The sequence below is a fragment of the Drosophila obscura genome, unplaced genomic scaffold (assembly GCF_018151105.1).
Source record: "Drosophila obscura isolate BZ-5 IFL unplaced genomic scaffold, ASM1815110v1 contig_1, whole genome shotgun sequence".
Classification (NCBI taxonomy): domain Eukaryota; kingdom Metazoa; phylum Arthropoda; class Insecta; order Diptera; family Drosophilidae; genus Drosophila; species Drosophila obscura.
In genome coordinates this window covers 3,959,576-3,977,274 of record NW_024542679.1, presented here as the reverse complement: position 1 = coordinate 3,977,274, position 17,699 = coordinate 3,959,576, and the positions used below count along the sequence as shown (strand labels likewise).

General features: G+C 40.5%; 2 protein-coding genes across 4 annotated transcripts in view; both read left to right on the top strand.

The window, feature by feature from the left end:
- LOC111071597 overlaps positions 1-5,531 on the top strand; it is a 66,008-nt gene extending 60,477 nt beyond the window's left edge. For all 3 annotated transcript variants that reach the window (XM_041595057.1, XM_041595055.1, XM_041595058.1), the window contains one exon: positions 5,410-5,531. In XM_041595057.1, coding sequence (XP_041450991.1) covers positions 5,410-5,516 — 107 coding nt within the window. In that variant the 3' untranslated portion in view covers positions 5,517-5,531. The remainder of the gene's footprint in view (positions 1-5,409) is intronic.
- Positions 5,532-11,512: 5,981 nt separating this feature from the next.
- On the top strand, positions 11,513-17,293 carry LOC111069517. Its single transcript, XM_022359616.2, has 3 exons — positions 11,513-11,534; positions 15,267-15,598; positions 15,994-17,293. Exons 1-3 carry the CDS (start codon positions 11,513-11,515, stop codon positions 16,354-16,356), a joined length of 717 nt encoding a protein of 238 aa, XP_022215308.2. The 3' UTR covers positions 16,357-17,293.
- The last annotated feature ends 406 nt before the right edge of the window (positions 17,294-17,699 follow it).

Below are 17,699 nucleotides of genomic sequence, written 5' to 3'. Positions count from 1 at the left end.
TCAGCAACCAAAATATTTATACTTTAACTTTACATCAATTTTATCTAGATCATGGGACTATATCTGTATGTCTCTATCATATTGATAATATGTATATCCAAGAGTATCTCAAGCTTCGCTCTTTCCTTTTTTAATGCATTTTTTTTATTTTGGTTGGTCAACGGCTGCAAAATTGTCAGCGAAAATGAAATAAAAATTAAATTGAAGGCAAAGCCAAAGGCGCAGCCGCAGCCGTAGCCGCAGCGACAGCATCAGTGAGGAGCAGGACCCCCAGCGGCGGCGCCACCAGATACAAGATACAGATACAGAAATGTGGGATTGTGGATTGGGGGGAATGCGCGCAAAAAGATGCGACATATGCCGAAAATTTTCAACAGAAGTTCAGTTCTCGAATGGAATTTCACATGAAATTTCTCAGAGTTTTTGGCAAATTTTCAGGTTTTTTTCTTTTTTTTCGGATACCTCCACTTAATTGGGGGGGGAAGTGCAACGCTCTGGGGGGCATCAAAAGGGATAAGGAGTGTGTGGGGCATCATTAGCGGGCGAAATGCGAATTGCAAACAAAAAACAATTAAACGGAAAATTGAGTTGTCAAATGTGGAATGAAAGTGGAGGAGCAGAAGCAGCAGCAGCAGAGTGGGATATCATGTAAATACTCTTACGGGTACATTTTGAATTGAATGTTGCATGTTGCAACACTCTTCAAACAGACACGACACACACGAGAGTCTCCTCTTCAGCCAGCAGCAGCAAAAGCATTTGCTTTGGGGCATTGTCTGGGGTCTGGTTTTTGGGCCATGGCTCCTGTGGCTCCTCTCTCTCCCTCTGTGTTCTCTCTGTTGTGCACCTTTTTGGTCTAATTAAGCGCCACAATTAAGTGCAAATGCGACTCTCGAGCTCTGTGTATGTGTGTACGTGTGCATCTGTGTAATGTGCACCGTAATTACGCACTGCAGACCTCTCTGAATGCTGCCACTGCCTCTGCCTCTGCCGCTGCTGCTGCCGCTGCTGCTGCCGCCTCTGGTTACATTTTTTATGGGCAACATTCGGCGTTGTCTAGCAGCACAGTAAAGGGGCGGAGGGAGACGACGATTGTTACAACTGTTAATTTGTGGTCAATACCACACGTTACTCCACGTCGCTCTTGTTGGAAAATTACCCTCCCTCGGGCGGGGGTTTTTTGTTACCTTTTTGGCAGGTGAGAGAAACCGAAACCTGCTACTGTTGCCACCGACCGACCATTGGCTGTCATTAGCCGTTTGTTTATTCCCAGTTTTCATTCAGTTAATGACTTAATTTCACCGCACCACCAGAGAGCCCCAGAAAAAGAGAAAAAATAAACAATTGTTTGGTAATTTAGGAAAACGCATAGAGAATTTCCTCCAAGGGGCGAGGGTGTTTTTCACTCCAAATTTGTTTGTCATAGGAACATAAGAAACGTAGAAAAATAAAATTAGAATTATAGCAAAACAAATTAAGGAAGGAATTAAAACAGAGGAAAAGCACATGATACCAGAGAAAGTAAAGAAATGGTGACTTACAGGGATGCAATTATTGTGAAAAGAGGAGTTTTTTCACTGAAGCATTTTTAGAGCGATTTTCAAAATCGTATGCCGAAAATGTTTCTTCGGTGAAACTTTGAGATCTTTAAGCCCCTGTTTTCACTGCCATAAGCCATCTCTTAAGCTAAATGTTTGCCTTGTACCTGAAATTCAATTAAAAGTGCGCCTATCGGACAGGGTTAATGCTGCCCAAAACTGTCGCTAAATCATTTCTTAATTGCTCAATTTGGTAGCACAAACACACACACAAATGCGATCGCCATTTAATTTAATTGTGTGGACTGTTAATTGAGTCGTACTTTGGGCAGTCGATGGCTTTTTATTTCGGCACGAAATGCGGCACAGCCCCCCAAGCCGCCCAACCGGCGGCCCCAGTGCCACGCCTCCATTCACCCTCCATTCACAAAACCCGCGATATGCGATACGCGATGTTAGATAATGTTACAGCCGCCTGTTTCAGTTTCTGTTTCGTTTGAGCGGAATTTTTCACGGGGCAGGCAATTAAAACAGGAAAAAATAAATGCAAAATGGGAAAACTCTGCGACAGTTTTTGTCTGTGCTGCTGCTGGTGCTGCAGCTGCAGTGCCAGGAGGCAGCCGCCTCCAAATGTGGGTTGTTGCCAATTTTAATGATTTACAAACGGTGTATGGCAGCAGGGGCACAGGCTGGCGGCACATTAGGTGGCAGGTGGTGTCGAAATTTGCATATAGAAAACGAAAACGAATGCATTATGCGATAATGTGCTTGAAATTATGTCGCATGGCTTTCGGCATTCGAGATACGTACAACGATACAGAAATACAAGCCTGTTAACCCCCATCGATGGGGGGCAGCGAGACATCATCAATCATCTCTCTGCCATGCAGATCGATTATTACAATTGCTGACAGACGGAGAGCCACAGAAACACAGAGCAGCCACAGAGAGCATCCATCTGCGGTCCGCCGGCCCCCTCATTTGTATCTGATGGATGTATCTTTCGGCAGCCGGAACAGCAGGAGGTGCTGCAGCAACATGCTGCAGTTCCATGGAAAACAGCTGCACAGCTGAAGAATAGTTCTGCTCCGTGTCAAGTCCTAAAAGTTCCAAGAAAAACCTACAAAAAAAAAATAAAGCAAAACCTTATGCGCTGTGCCAAAAAAAAAACACACAAAAAAAAAGCTTGTAGCATTACAGCTTTGGTACGGCATGTCCATTGTCCAGTGTGGCAGTTGCACGTTGCACGAAAATTATTTTAATGAGTAGCCAATTAGGGCCGTAAGCCGAAAGCCCGCTTCAAATAGATCAGTCAATGGTGGAGTCTGCTAATAAATACCTGAATGAGTGCATCGCTGTGCCCCTCGGATTGCGTAGAGCAGCAGCGCAGGGCAAGCGCACACCTGTTGCATACTTGAATACTTGAAGAGTCGCCGCCGCATGAAGCCCCCATCGGAGTGGAGTGGCGCAGGAAACTCTGAGATGTGAGATGTGTCTCCCCCCCGTTCTGATGCTGTTTTCAGCTATATTTACGAGTCTTTTAGGGAATTACATTCACAGATCCACAAGAGCACTGACAGCATCCGACAGGACAGGCAGAAACAGAAGGGAAATTCTCTCTGGCTGTATAAGGCTGGAATGCAGATGTTGCATGCAACAGAACAGGGCCATAACTTGACACAAACATTGAACATTGTATTTTGGTTGCAATGGCAATGGTTGTAGTCTGTTTTTAGTTGAATATATATTTAGATTTTAATTACCCTTAAAAAGTTCTCTTACTCCTTAGTTACTTCTTTTATAATTAATTAGCAGCATCAAAAGGTGTTTGCTATGCAGATGAGTTCACACATACACAGAAATAAAAGAGAGAGAGAGAGAGAGACATGGTGTGGTTCTTTTCTAGCCGTCAAATGTTCTCACTCTCTTTTTGATTGCTCTTTTTGTTTGCTTTGTTTCTCTTCGTGTCGAAGATCTCTCTTTGGGGCCTGGTCTCTTGTTTTCCCTCTTGTTACTTCAATTAACAACTGGAGCTGTCCGCTTCCTCGTTATTTCTCATTTCATCTTGTGTTTTTTTTATGTTTTTTGTTTAACACTTTGTGAGGCGCCGCTTATTAACGCGTTTCCTGCTGACCACGCCCACATCCTCAATTCAAGCGAAAATTGCTTTTCACTCGCTCCCCATATTCTGAAGAGTTGGTTGGGTGTTCGAGGGTTGGGGGTGGGGGGTTTATTAATTACACAGTTTCCAAAGACTTTACGCAGTTTCCAGTTTGCGTCGGGAGTTTGCCTCGTGGCTGCCCTGCGTACGTTTTTTGGCCAATTGAATTATTACTCCAAAAACAATGAAAGAGTGGGGGAGAAACAACGAAAGATGCTAAAGAAAAAGCTGGAAGAAGTGAAAGGAAAGAGTGATAGGGATTGAGATAGGGTGGGCTAAAACATAATGGCGTTTGCTTTCATTATAGCACCGACAGCAGCAACAGCAGCAGCAGCATAAATATTTAAGCAACTGACAATGAGATAACAAACGCTGAATGGGTGCTGGGGGGCTGGTGGAGTGTCAGCGTGAATGAGGTCAAAGGAGGGAGGGAGTAGAAAGGCAGTCCAAGAAGTTTGCAGTCCATTCATCAGTTGGTAGCGCAGGGTAAATTAAATTCTTTTTGCTAGAATGCCATTGTGATGCTCTTCGAGAGATTCCTTCTACTCATCTGTTTGCTTAACGAATTCCAATTGAATTTAATAAATTTTTCTTAAACATAATAATAACTAAAAATAAATCCACATAAACTCAATCTAGAAAGAGCATAAAATCTACAAATATTTTTCATATTATACAAGTATATTCCAATTTAAATTACGCCTCTTTCGGCTTCTATCAAAAAGATATAAAGCATCGCTGAAGAAAAAGGCGTGGAAAGGCCAAAGGGTGACTGAAATATTTATATGCGTGTTGATTTCTGTTTGCTGAATTTAACCTTTTGCCTCCCACAATCACCCCCTCAGACCCAAAGAGAGCGGAGATCCCCACTTGTAGATAACGGTCTTCTCTCTCTCTAGGCGCAAAAAAGGGTCAAATACGCAGCCGCCATGCCAGGCTGCCTGCAACGCGCCGCATGTGGAAAGACCTTGTAGCGCCGCCACCTCTGCCCCCATAGTCATCCTTAACCCTCTTTTGCTCCCGTTGCGCTTGCCTCATTTAACTGCCGCCATAAATATTCGAAATCACCCAGCAACGGGGGCAGCAACGTCGACGCAGACAGCGACAGCAACAGAAACAGCGAGACTCAACGTCAGCCGCAAGTTGTTAAGATAATAAAGTTTGTAATTAATTTTGCATCGTTAAATGTTCCAGCAGGCACCATATAATCGTAGATACAGATACACGTACTTACCGATGCAAGTGTACGACGAGTATGTGGGTACTGAGGAGTTGAACCGAAGAAGAACCGAACCGCTTTCCAGCTTAAATTTGAAGTCTCGAATCCATATCCATGGATCCATAGTTTTATGGGTACTATATGAAATGGCCTAATTGACTTTACTCACGAATTTCGAAGAGTTGCCCCTAGACTTTCGTCTTTCTGTTGTCTGTTTATTCTCAATAGTTCCAACTCCCAACACACACACACACAAACACCTGCATACATATGTATGTATGGGTATACACTCCTATTCATATTCATAACTTTTTATGAATTCATCATCTTTATCGCCATCGCGCCATAAAATAATGCATAATCATAAAAAAATTACATCCACTGTTGAAGCCCCCCATCTGATCATCCAGTTTTTTTTAATACACAAACAACCTACATACGGATACAAGATACTTATATAACTACGTTTATTCTCTGCTCTTTATTTGCAGATAAAGCTGGCGAACTTGGATGGGCATTCACCCTAATCATAGTTTCAATCATATCGGCTCTTATAGGTGCTATTGTAATGGTCATAGTTCTAAGATGTAGAAGGTAAGTGAAATCAAATCAGCATCAAAAAGAATTCATTATTATGTACATACTTTAAAAAAAAGAAATTTAGGAAATTACAACAGGTTTACGTTCTTTCAAACTGATATACAGTCATGTGATTAATAATAAGGACACTTGGCCATGCTTCAGAAAATGCTCTATAAAATGACTATTTTCTGGAATTTTGCGGTGATCTTAATTTTTATTAGTAGATTTATGTTTGCACTCCATAAATAAAAAGTAAAAAACCCAAGTATAATGGTGAAAAAAATAATAAAAAATTTGGTTCGGTGCGTCATTGACTTTTGGCTGTGCGAAATAATAGGGACACCGAAACAAAACATGTTATATTTCGTAAAAACAGCATGTTTCCAAGAGGTGTTTGGTCTTAAACTATTGATTGTAATTAGCTTTTGTAATTTTAGATATAAAAACATCCATAAAACAAAGTTTAGATATTAGGGATGGGAAGGGATGTGCTTAAAAGTACCCAGATACCCATGGACATGAAAAAGTCCACAAAAATGGATTTTCGTTACGGAATATTTGCCGAAACATTGACGTTTTCCAAGGAAAGTAATGATAATGCAATAAAACATACTACTTAGGAGGAAACACGAGAAAAAAAATCAAAAATATTCCGAATTCTGGAGAAAAATGTGATGAGATTCGTGAGGCAAGACACATTTAAAAATTCTTATAATTAAAAAAAAAATATTCTATGGAGGCAAACCCTTCTAAAATATGAATAATACTTGAAGCTAACAATCTAAAGTCCAAGAAACCCCAAAAAGTTCCGTGTCTATTGAATAGGGATATACCAAAGATGATGATGGTCGCTGCGGACCATGAACCATGGGCCTGAGAACTAATAGCACAGCATCCTCTGGTCGAATAAGAGAAAATGTCATGTTTTCTACTTTGATTGATAGCTCAGCATGTGCGAAGACCAATAAACACAAATTTGAAGAACTTAAAACTATTAAACATAAATTATGGTATGGGGGTGCCATGGTTCATGGTCCGCAGCGACCATCATCATCTTTGGTATATCCCTATTCAATAGACACGGAACTTTTTGGGGTTTCTTGGACTTTAGATTGTTAGCTTCAAGTATTATTCATATTTTAGAAGGGTTTGCCTCCATAGAATATTTTTTTTTTAATTATAAGAATTTTTAAATGTGTCTTGCCTCACGAATCTCATCACATTTTTCTCCAGAATTCGGAATATTTTTGATTTTTTTTCTCGTGTTTCCTCCTAAGTAGTATGTTTTATTGCATTATCATTACTTTCCTTGGAAAACGTCAATGTTTCGGCAAATATTCCGTAACGAAAATCCATTTTTGTGGACTTTTTCATGTCCATGGGTATCTGGGTACTTTTAAGCACATCCCTTCCCATCCCTAATATCTAAACTTTGTTTTATGGATGTTTTTATATCTAAAATTACAAAAGCTAATTACAATCAATAGTTTAAGACCAAACACCTCTTGGAAACATGCTGTTTTTACGAAATATAACATGTTTTATTTCGGTGTCCCTATTATTTCGCACAGCCAAAAGTCAATGACGCACCGAACCAAATTTTTTTATTATATTTTTCACCATTATACTTGGGTTTTTTACCTTTTTTTTATGGAGTGCAAACATAAATCTACTAATAAAAATTAAGATCACCGCAAAATTCCCGAAAATAGTAATTTTATAGAGCATTTTCTGAAGCATGGCCAAGTGTCCTTATTATTAATCACATGGCTGTACATTGAATAAAAAATTGGAAAATTCCTACAAAATTCCAAAGAAATCTTCGTCAAGTGTTTTTCGCAAAGCAATATTCATAATTATCTAACCACCGTTGCCTCTTTAAGTAAATTTCTTCAAACATTATCAATTGCTGCGATAATATATTTGACTTGCAGAAAAACACCCATAAATAAACCACTCAAAATTAATTGGCCAACAAAAACAAATAACAAAATAGCCGAAAAAATTATTAATAAGCTAAACGAACATATTTTGGCATTTAGCTAGAAAAATGCCACAATTAGTCACGATAACGTACTCGTGTGATGGAAAAAATAGCAATAACCATCCAAAAAAAAAAACACACATATGACTCCTCTGGAGGGACATTCAACTCTTAACCCCTTTGACGACCCCAACGATCCGTCATGCTCAAAGGCAGGCGACAGGCAGCAGCGGCGACATTTACAAGAGCCAGACAAATTGAAAAAAAATATACATATACTCGTAAGAGTCTCCCCGAGCGAATATAGTATCTGAGCGGTGGGATCTGTGTAACTATAGAGATTTACAATGCATTGCCCACACAGGCAACACCATGAGAGACCATACCATACCATACCACACCATACCAGCAATTCAATTAAACGCCCACCGAAAAATAAATAAATATAAAACCTCTTAAGTGAGTCAAAGAACAGCGCGAGGCGGCGGCAGCGGCGGCCGCAAAATAATCGAAGCCCCGGCAAAACAAAGGAACATGAAATTGCTTTATTACTTAATTGCTCTTTAAAAGAAACATAAGCCGAAACAGCAGTTTTGCCACAGGCGTTCCTATAAAAGAGAGATATGTACTCTGTATATGGGGGAAATCATACTACATAGTCGTACAGCTGTGGAGTCTATCAAAAGGCCACATAGAGAGTGGGTCACATACTTACTCGAATCGAATCGAAACGAAACGAGACACAAGTGCAGGTCCATTCAAAATTTAAATGGGTATTCGATCTGTCGATGGATTGCCATGCCATGGCACCAAGCAGCGGGTGCGAGGGCGGTTACAGAACAACTCACGCGAGTGCCAAATTAACAGAAATTTTTGTTGGTTTTTTGTGCGGTTTCTCCATCGATTGGCAGTTGCGCAGGCGCCGCGCTTGTTGCCACTGCCACTGCCACTTGCCTTTGGCTTCCAATTCGAAGTGGAAACGCTGGCCACATGTCGCGTCCAATTAAATTGTCATGTCGTCTTATTTGGCGGCATGTTTGCATAAAATTAATTTCTGCAAATTATTCGCCCAAGCCAACAAAACAAACAAACAAACAAATTTGAAATGCGAATCGAATGAAAGAATTGAATGGAGTTGTGTTTGGAGTTGAATGAAGGCTGTGGAAGACGGCAGAAGAGGAGGAATCTTTCATGATTTGATGGAAAATGATTAGTTGTACTAAACAAATTAGTTTTATGCAAACAGGAATAGGAAATTCGTAATAGGAAAAAATATTTATACACATGCTAGCAGGTGGGAAGATACATAGTAGCTCTTTCATTCCATGCTCTTCTTCTGCTTTCCTTCTTTTGGCTTTTTTGCTCCTCTGCTCCCTCTTCATCTATTGCATAAAGGAAGAGCGAACGTTTCTGTATATTTCCCCTCCCTCTTCTGCCGCGTGCGTTTCTCTCCTCTACGTCTTCCACTCCCACTCCTCTCTTCGATTGCAAAATAGAAAAGATAACGATCGTTGTGGTTGTTTTTGTTGGCCACTTGTCGGTACAGGTGCGAATGAGTGGGGGTAGTAAAGTGCGTGGTGTAACTAGATCAAGTCTAATGTTATGTAGAATGTAACTAAATAATTAATCTAAAATAAAGGTTCAATGTAAAATACATAGAATATTATCAAAAATCAATCAAATCCAACCTTAGAATACCCATCCATTAATTTTCTGCCGAATTAATTCAATTCTGTGTATTCCATGTAGAGTTGTCTCAATCAATGGCAATTGGTCTGCCATTCTCACGGTTTTTGGACCAAATTTGATTTTGCATTAATCACCAATAGCCTGTAGTAGTACCCTTCCTAACCCCCTCTCTGCCAGACTGAATGGATTGTCACGCTGTTTACCTTGCCGTCAGCCTTAGTCACTCATTTTGGGGTGGGTAGGGGGACTTGTTTTTTCGCAACTACTTTTAGTCAGATCTGAACAACCTCTGGCTCTGGCGGTATATCTCTGTCTGTGGCGGTCTTGTGTGGAGCATGTCACGTCGTGGTTGGACGTGTTGGCTGCCAAATTAGCAGCAATTACATGTAATATCGGTTACACTTATTTGCATATTGATGCAATTCTCGATCTCCCTCACTCTCCGCCTAATGGTGCTATAAATTTGCTTGGCACATGTCCCCCAGTTTGGTTTTGGTTTTGGTTTTGTCTCTGAACCGAAGTCTGAATCGAATTCAAAGTCTCTGATTTGTTTGGCTTTGTGGGCCACCTTATTGAGCTTAAGTCCTAAGTGGCACCTGCCATTCGAATTTTGTCCGCTTTTTTCTACTATATGTAGCTGTGTGTGCTTTCTTGATTTTTATTTTATTTATTTTTTATTTATTTTTTTTTTGACAATGTTTGCCCAATGTCTAGACATGGTAATGTCTTTGAAATGCTCTCAGAGCGCGCCAGGCTTGTCGGAAAAATCTCAAAGTGCCACTGGAATTGAATTTTGTAATTGGCAATTGAAATGTTGAAGGGGTTTTTGGAAAGGAGTTTTGCGAAAAAGTGTAAGTGAAATTGACGAAAAAAGTTCGAATTTTGATTAAAGATTTATTGAAACTATTTTAAGCGAGCTGGATGGCTAGTTTTTAGAGACTATAAAAGCTCAGGCAACCTTTCGCTCTATTCCTCTCTCTTGTGCATCGACCAAAACCTTTTGAATGGCTTCTATGGATTTTATAGATTTATAGATTCCCATTTCATTTGACATAAAATACAGTTCCTACAATCATAGATCGCCCTCTCAAAGTTCTCGCCCTTCTCTTTTAGGTTAGCTCTCGATTTCCCTCCTTTTTTTCTATATCGATTCGATTTCAATAAACATTTATATCAAGGTCCTCCTAAAAGCCCAATTTTTTGTTGTGATTTTCATAGTTGCTAAACCCAAAAGTCAAGTTTAGAGACCGCTTAATGCATTTAAGACACAAAAAGGCGTGTTCAATTAGCATGCAACCAAAAAACGAAAAAAAAAACAGAAACCCGATCAAAACTCTTGGAAAAAAGAGGAAAAATGCAAACTACAAGCGAAAAAACAAGCACAGAAAATTGAACATAACGCAAGGCAAAAGGCAAAGGAAAATCAGTGGAAAACAGGGGGTAGAGAAAAAAAAAAGCACAGTTGGGGGAAAATTAGCGCAGAGCCAAGGCCCCCCCGAACGAAACGGTCGAAGTGGAGTCTTGCCGCTTGTTCAATTTAATTGAATTGAGGAGAACAAAAAGGCTAAAAAGAAAACGGAAAAATCGAATTGCAAGTCGCGACTCGCGTTGCGGTTTAACATTATAATCGATCAAGGCAAAGCGAGGGGAAAATTGTGGATCGACACAGCCGCATGAGGCATGCCGCACTGCACTCAATCAAATTGGACCGATTGGACAGACAGACAGACGGACAGTCGGTTAATTGATACGCACAGATCGGTGTAGAGAGAGGTACTAGCAATCTTATGTATGTATGAATGTATATGTACGTGTATGGGCATTGGAGGTATCAGGTTCGCGCGTTGACCCAGAAAACCAGAGTGCAAACACTTGATTCAAGCAAAAACTGTTCCAGAAAACTCTGTGTTGTGTGTGCTTGCCATAGAAAGAGTTGCCACACTCACACCTGCCACAAATCACTCAGGAGTGGGCTTGGACTTTCAAATGCCAAAACATCTTCCACTTGGCCATGATTTTGTTTGGCTTAAAACGCATCGCATTGTAGCCCAAACGAATGCTAATGCATTTGTGTTGTTCAAAGATCCGAAGATACTCAGATACTCAGATAGTTTGTATTTGCTGCTGCCTGTCACACACGCAACTTGAGCGTGCCTCAAGTTTGTGTCTTAAGTCATTCGTTTTGTGGTGCAACAAATTTGACATTTAAGTTTATTAAAGAACTAATTTATGCACCACTGCCACTGCAACTGCAACTGACACTCTATTAAATATTTTATGTTTTTATTAATTGTTACAACATTTTTACACATTTTTTTCCATTCTTATCTTTTTGCAGAATGAAATCAGCGAATGCCAATGGTAAGTGAATGAAATATTATAAATTTTAAATGATAATTGAATTGCAGAGACTTCAGATTTGTAGAATGGAATGAATGCTTGCCAAAGGGAGACTTCAGTGAGGGAATTAGAAAATTAATTCGTATGAATTATTTCCTACGCAGTTTCTTCCACCAATTAATGTTTTTTTTTCTTTAAGCACCAAAACTCCCCATCTCTTTCTTTAGTGAATGATTTCCGCTGTCATCGAACTTATTGCCCTTTCATTATATATCTTTTTTTTGCTGCTGCTGGTGCTGCTGGCTGCCCTTTCGTGACTTCCCTGATGATCATCACTCTCTTGGCCTTTTTGCCATGCCTGATTAATTAGCAGCCATGCATCAAGGGAAGGGTTTTTATTTCTCTGCCTTTTTTCCTGACTTTTTTTCTGCCTTTTCATTTCCATTTTTAATTGCATAATTCTGCCGTTGCATGCAATTCAAGGAAATCTCTCATTCTGTTCCCTCAGACAAGTGGCAAAAACATTTTAATTTGTTGAAGGAAATGAAGACAAATTTTTGACGACAATGCATGAACTTCACGTTCGTGCCACAAATCTAAGATGATGATGCGGCTGCTGCTGCTACAGCTGTCTCCTCCTGCGGCTGCTGAAATTGAAACCAAGAAAAAGAAAAGAAAATTTGTAGACAAATTAAGGCAAAACCCAAAACAATTGTCATGGTCGTCAAACACGTTTGAAAATCGTGCAGGAAAAACTCTTTTTTTTTTGTTTTTCTTTTTTGATTTAGTTGCTCGAATCGCGAGTTGCAGAGTCGCTGGATTCTGTTGTGGTGGCTGTGGCTTTCAGCAGTAGTCGAATTATTGACAAACGATTCCTGGACCCAACCCCAAAGGCCACAAGAGACCTCTCTTTCTCCCGTTCCACCTCTCTGACTCTCTCTTTTCTGCAATTCTCTGTGGAGGCTTTTGGCGCCAATTTCACTGTCGCATTCGTCTCTCTGTTTTGTTTTGTTTCTTTTTTGTTTTGGGAGGACTGACAATCGACATGCAGGACAAATTGTTGACGGCATTTAATGTCACAGCAGCCAATTAGTTGTCCCCCCTCGATTGAAAATGCTCGTTTCGTTGTTTGTTTTTTGTTTTTTTTTTTTTATTTTATTTTGGCAAAAGTGGCATTTCGTTTTCGGTGGTACGCACGGGTTGCATGTGGCAGACAAACAACTGAAAACAAAAGCCAGAGAGACAACAAACAATCGCCACAAATCGTTAAACTGTCAGCAGGCTTTTAAAGCGCGTGATTATGTCCCCGAAGTTGAATGTCGGCGAAGTTGAGAGACAAGCGCCACAACCGTTGCCACAGTTGCCACAGATCTCTGTTGCTGTTTTTTTTCTCTTTTTTTTGTGGAGAAAACTATTTAAACTGTTTATTCAACTGTGGCACACTTTTTACCAGAGAAAAACATGTTGGAAAACCTATAAAAACCCTCCAACTAATTACCATATTTGAACAGCAATCTTCTCTCAGACAATCGACACAACATTCTGCTGTCTGTGTTTCCCCATTCGAAATTCCTTGTAATTGCAATTATCTTTTGAACAGCAGCCAATGTGGTGTCGGTGTCGTATGCGTAACATTGATTTTAATTATGCATTCAAAAAAGTATTCACGATAATCGGAAAAAAAAAACCGAATGTCATGTGACATTTGGTGGCCATTAAACGGGCATGACACCGGCTGGTGTACAGCGATTGTCATTATCTCAGCCCAAAATATCCAACTATTAAGACTTCATTACACATGTCATATTTGCCATTTGCAAACCCCAAACGAAACTCCAAAGGAAACCCCAAAAAACACAAATTAAATTCCAAATCACAAAAATGCTCGTTAATATTTTTCTTTTTATTTTGAAATTCTCTTTGTTTTTTCTGCTATTTTTTCCGTTGACTGTGAAATATTTTGTTAACAACAATTTGCCGTTTGCTGGTTTTTGGCGGCTGCTGCCGCTGCTGCCGCTGCTGCCGTTGCCCCGCGATAAGCAGCCACAGATAAGACACAAGCGGTAGCTGTGCCACAGAACAGCAGCAGCCGGGTGGCACAGTGGTACCAAAGTAGCGATTTCTAAGATATTCAGTAGGTTCTTATGCTATCTTTTAAGGGGTTTGATTCCTTGTGTAAGGGCTAAGAAAAATCTTTCTTTAAAGCTTTCTTTAAAGCGGATTATAGGGAAAAATAGTGAAGAAACCGAGTGCTGCTGCTGCATGAAGCGGGCCAAATGTTTTTTTACTACAAGCCTTTTTTTATAGTGGAATGGGATAATGTAATTCCGTTTAAAATCCTGTACATTTCTCTTCCTTTTTCCCCAAAATTATCCCAAAATTATTTCCATAAATACCTTTTGTTCTTCTATAATTTTTCTACCACTGTGCCACAGCATTGGGAAACCCGAAAGTAAAAAAAAAAAGGAAAAACCATAAGTGCAATGCAGTTACCTCTAAAGCACAGCTCTCGACTCAACTCAAATAGCCATGCAGTCAGTAGCTGCGGCAACATCGTTAACACAGCGCAAAAACAGCCATTAAATCGGAGTTCCACTTGGAGTTGGGAGTCTCAGGGATCGGGTGATCGAAGCAGCGTGGTGAGGGAGAGGGTAACAGGGTACCGTGTGTGTGCTGTTTTGTGGCATTGGTGACATGCACAAAATGCATGTATATGAGCACCTACATACGATAACTTTTGCGGTTTGGGGGTAATAATCGCCACAGCTAAAGCCACAGAGCCAGAGCCACAGCCACAGCGAGAGCTGGACATTCGCTTAGCGGAGTACGTAAATCATAAGCATAAAACGGACTTCGACTTCGACTTGGAGTTGCGACTGGGACTGGGACGGTACTGGGGCCTCTCTGCCTGCATTATGCATGTACATAACTTGGGAAACTGAGTCTGTCTCTCCGTCCGGCCATTCTGTCGCTGCTGTTGCTGTGTTGCGTATGCACCAGGCTAATTAGTTGAATCGCCCCAAGTGGCTCTTTTGAGTGGCTCCATCTTTTTCCTCAGAGTTAATGAGAGTGAAAGGCGACTTAAAAATATAGAAATATATAAAATATTTATATATAGATTTTGTGCAAACTGCTAAGCAAATGAGGAAACCCGAACCCCATAGCGGATGTTGAGAACAGCTCTTACTCTGAGAGAGAGAGAGAGAGCGTTTTATGGCTACCAATTATGCGAGAAATGTCTATAAATTATGAGTTTAATGAGTAGCAAACTATATATTTTGAGTGCTTTTCTATGGTTATCCTCTGAGTCACATCCATTAGGAGGGGGAGGGACAACAGTACCAGAAGCTCCATTAAACTCCCAGGCCTTAAGATCACATGTGTTGATAGCAGCACCAGCAGCAGCAAACAGCAACAGCAGCAGGAAAGGAGAAACATTTGGCATTTTCGGCCAACTGGTGGTGCAACTGCAACAGCAACTGCAACATTTTGCCACCTCGATTCCGATTCCGATGGCGATGCCGATTCCCAATGCCAGTTGACAGGCATTTAATTTACGCTTTGTTTGTTTGTCTATCTGTTTGTTTGCTGTCTTTTGTTTGCGTTTTTTTTTTCCTCCACTGCAGTGTGTGGTGAATGTTTGATTTATCGCCCGATTATAAACCCAAAATGTCATAGATTTTTCTGCTGCGGCTGCGTTTTGGATTCCAAAGTATCGACTCATTGCACTCCATCCCTCCATCCATTCCACAGGTGGTCGTCCGCAGCCCTGGTGGTGTCGCAACAATCGCAATGCCGGCCAGAATCGATCGCCCATCTCCATCAAGCATTCGGCGGACAGCATCCGGCGGCCCACAAGCAACTCTGGTGTTTGGACATGGCTTGGCGGTAGTCGACGATCCTCCGCCGGGCCCGACCAGATCGGACCGCCATCCACATCCCCAGCGGAGAATCACTATACCCATATGGACGACGCCTACAGTCCGGTGGGCGTCAGCGAGGCCCTCTATGCGGAACTCGATCGGGAGTCGGTGCGTTCCGCCAATCCCTCGTATCAGAATACCGCCTACAGTCAGTGTGGTGAGGTGAGTGTTGAGAACTGAGATGAACTATCAGTTTCAGAAGATAATTCGAGACGTTGGGGACAAGTGCAAAATAATTGAAATTAAGACTAAAAACGAAGCTACTCAAAGTTTTATTCGACACGGTGTACGCTGAAACAGGCAGTCACAAGATGGAAGAATTTTGGAATAAATATAATGGGAACTATAACTTAATTGAAACGGTTAAGTGGGATTGTTATAAAGAATGGATATTGCATAGCAGTTATGAATAAGTTAAGTGATGGAACAGAATCAATTAAATAATCGATATATTCATCTCACCCCGTACGACTGTTTCATCATTTTCTCATTTACCCACTGAACAATAACCCTCCAAAACTAATACCGAAATACCTCTCTCTCTCTCTCGCACAAAGAAATACAATTTCCAGGGCCACGAACAGGACATTCCCATGGTCGTATCGTCGGCACCGAGCAGTGCCTACTACTCGGATCTATCCGTGACGGCCATGCCCGGCGGTGGCGGGCCAAGTGGCAGCAATCAGGGGGCCTACGAAATCGTTGGACTGAACGTGATGTCACAGCCGTTGCCAAATTGGGATCACCATGGCGGTGGGGCGAATGCAGGCGGAGGAGGAGGCATTGCCACCACTGGACTGATGCCAGGAGACGCAGTAGCGGCGGCGGCGGTGGCAGCATCCATGACACAGCGACGAGCGCCACGATTGGCGGCCATCAACGAGACGAGCACCAGCACAGTGCCCTCGGATTATGTCTAAGAGAAGAAAGAGAGAGTAGAGTAAAGGATGTGGATCTGGAGGACTGGAAGTGAATGTGAAGTTGTTCAGCGAGCTTAAAAATGTTAATAGGATATAGGAATACCGTTATATACACCCCATAGATCGTAGGAGTATATTCGATTTAAATAGGATTTATCTATGGATACGATACCATTTACCATCTACCATTTACCATCTATGTACCACTTAGTGCATAGGAGACAACGACTTGTGTCTTTCGTTTTATGTCTGAATTGTAATCTATATATGATATAATATGATATGATATTGAATAGGGGATAATATTTATATGGAATATACAAGGCAAGAATGTATTATATATATTTAGTGTTTATATAGTATCTAAGCAACGATTTAATCGTGGGTGATATTTAGCCTATAATATGCTATATTCTTATGTTCTATATGTACTTTAAAGCATTTTCTAAAAATGCCAACATTTTTCAATAGCCTTAAGGACAACAAATGAAGCGATAATAGAAGACAGAAATCCGCAAACCGTATTGCCCCCCCTCCCACAAAAAATATATAGGAAACGATATCTACAATATACGAATACGAATACAACAATATTTATACAATACACTCAACATATTTACAGCAAGAAATACAACCATTTAGCTCACAGAAGAAACAGATACAGATATATCTATCTATCTATCTATAAAGAAACATATTTACAACGATTTTAATGCAAAAGATTTCACAATATTTACGCAATCGAGGGGGAAATGTGGCAGCAGCACAGTGGCACACACATCATATCATTTACCACAATATTCAATATACTATATAGCTATCTATATACCGATATGCAAACATACACACAGACGACACACTCGAATCACGAATCACAGACTCACCTTTAGCAGACGTCGCGACGTATTGTATTTTAGTTTTTACGGATAGGCTCTCCTCGAATTAAAAAAAAAAATAAAATAAATAAAACACGCGCATTTCCTGTACATTTTTTTGTTTTAGTTGAAAATATAATTTAAAAATTTAAAGCTATTTACATTCTGAATCCAGAAACAAAGGAATTTTTTGTATGGTACTTACTCATGGAGTCTAAGGGTAAATGTGTGCAAGAGGCAGAAGATAGAAGAGTTTTGGGATTTAGTAGACATTTACAACCATAATTTAAATTCGTAATGTTGGTATTTTCTTTACATTTGAACCATTCAATCTTAGCAATAGATTAAATATATATATTAAAAACTATTCACAAAAATCTTAGCTCGAAACTTAAAAATACGATAGGTTTGACGGCTATCAGAAGGAGTAAGAGCTTTCTCTCCCGTAAAGGATATTCTGAAAAAAGA

Excerpts from the sequence above, each read along its gene's own strand:
- LOC111069517 (XM_022359616.2), top strand. The coding sequence starts at position 11,513 with ATGAAATCAGCGAATGCCAATG. Across the intron at positions 11,535-15,266 it reads GAAATCAGCGAATGCCAATG|GTGGTCGTCCGCAGCCCTGG; the intron begins GTAAGTGAATGA and ends TCCATTCCACAG. Across the intron at positions 15,599-15,993 it reads CCTACAGTCAGTGTGGTGAG|AAATACAATTTCCAGGGCCA; the intron begins GTGAGTGTTGAG and ends TCTCGCACAAAG.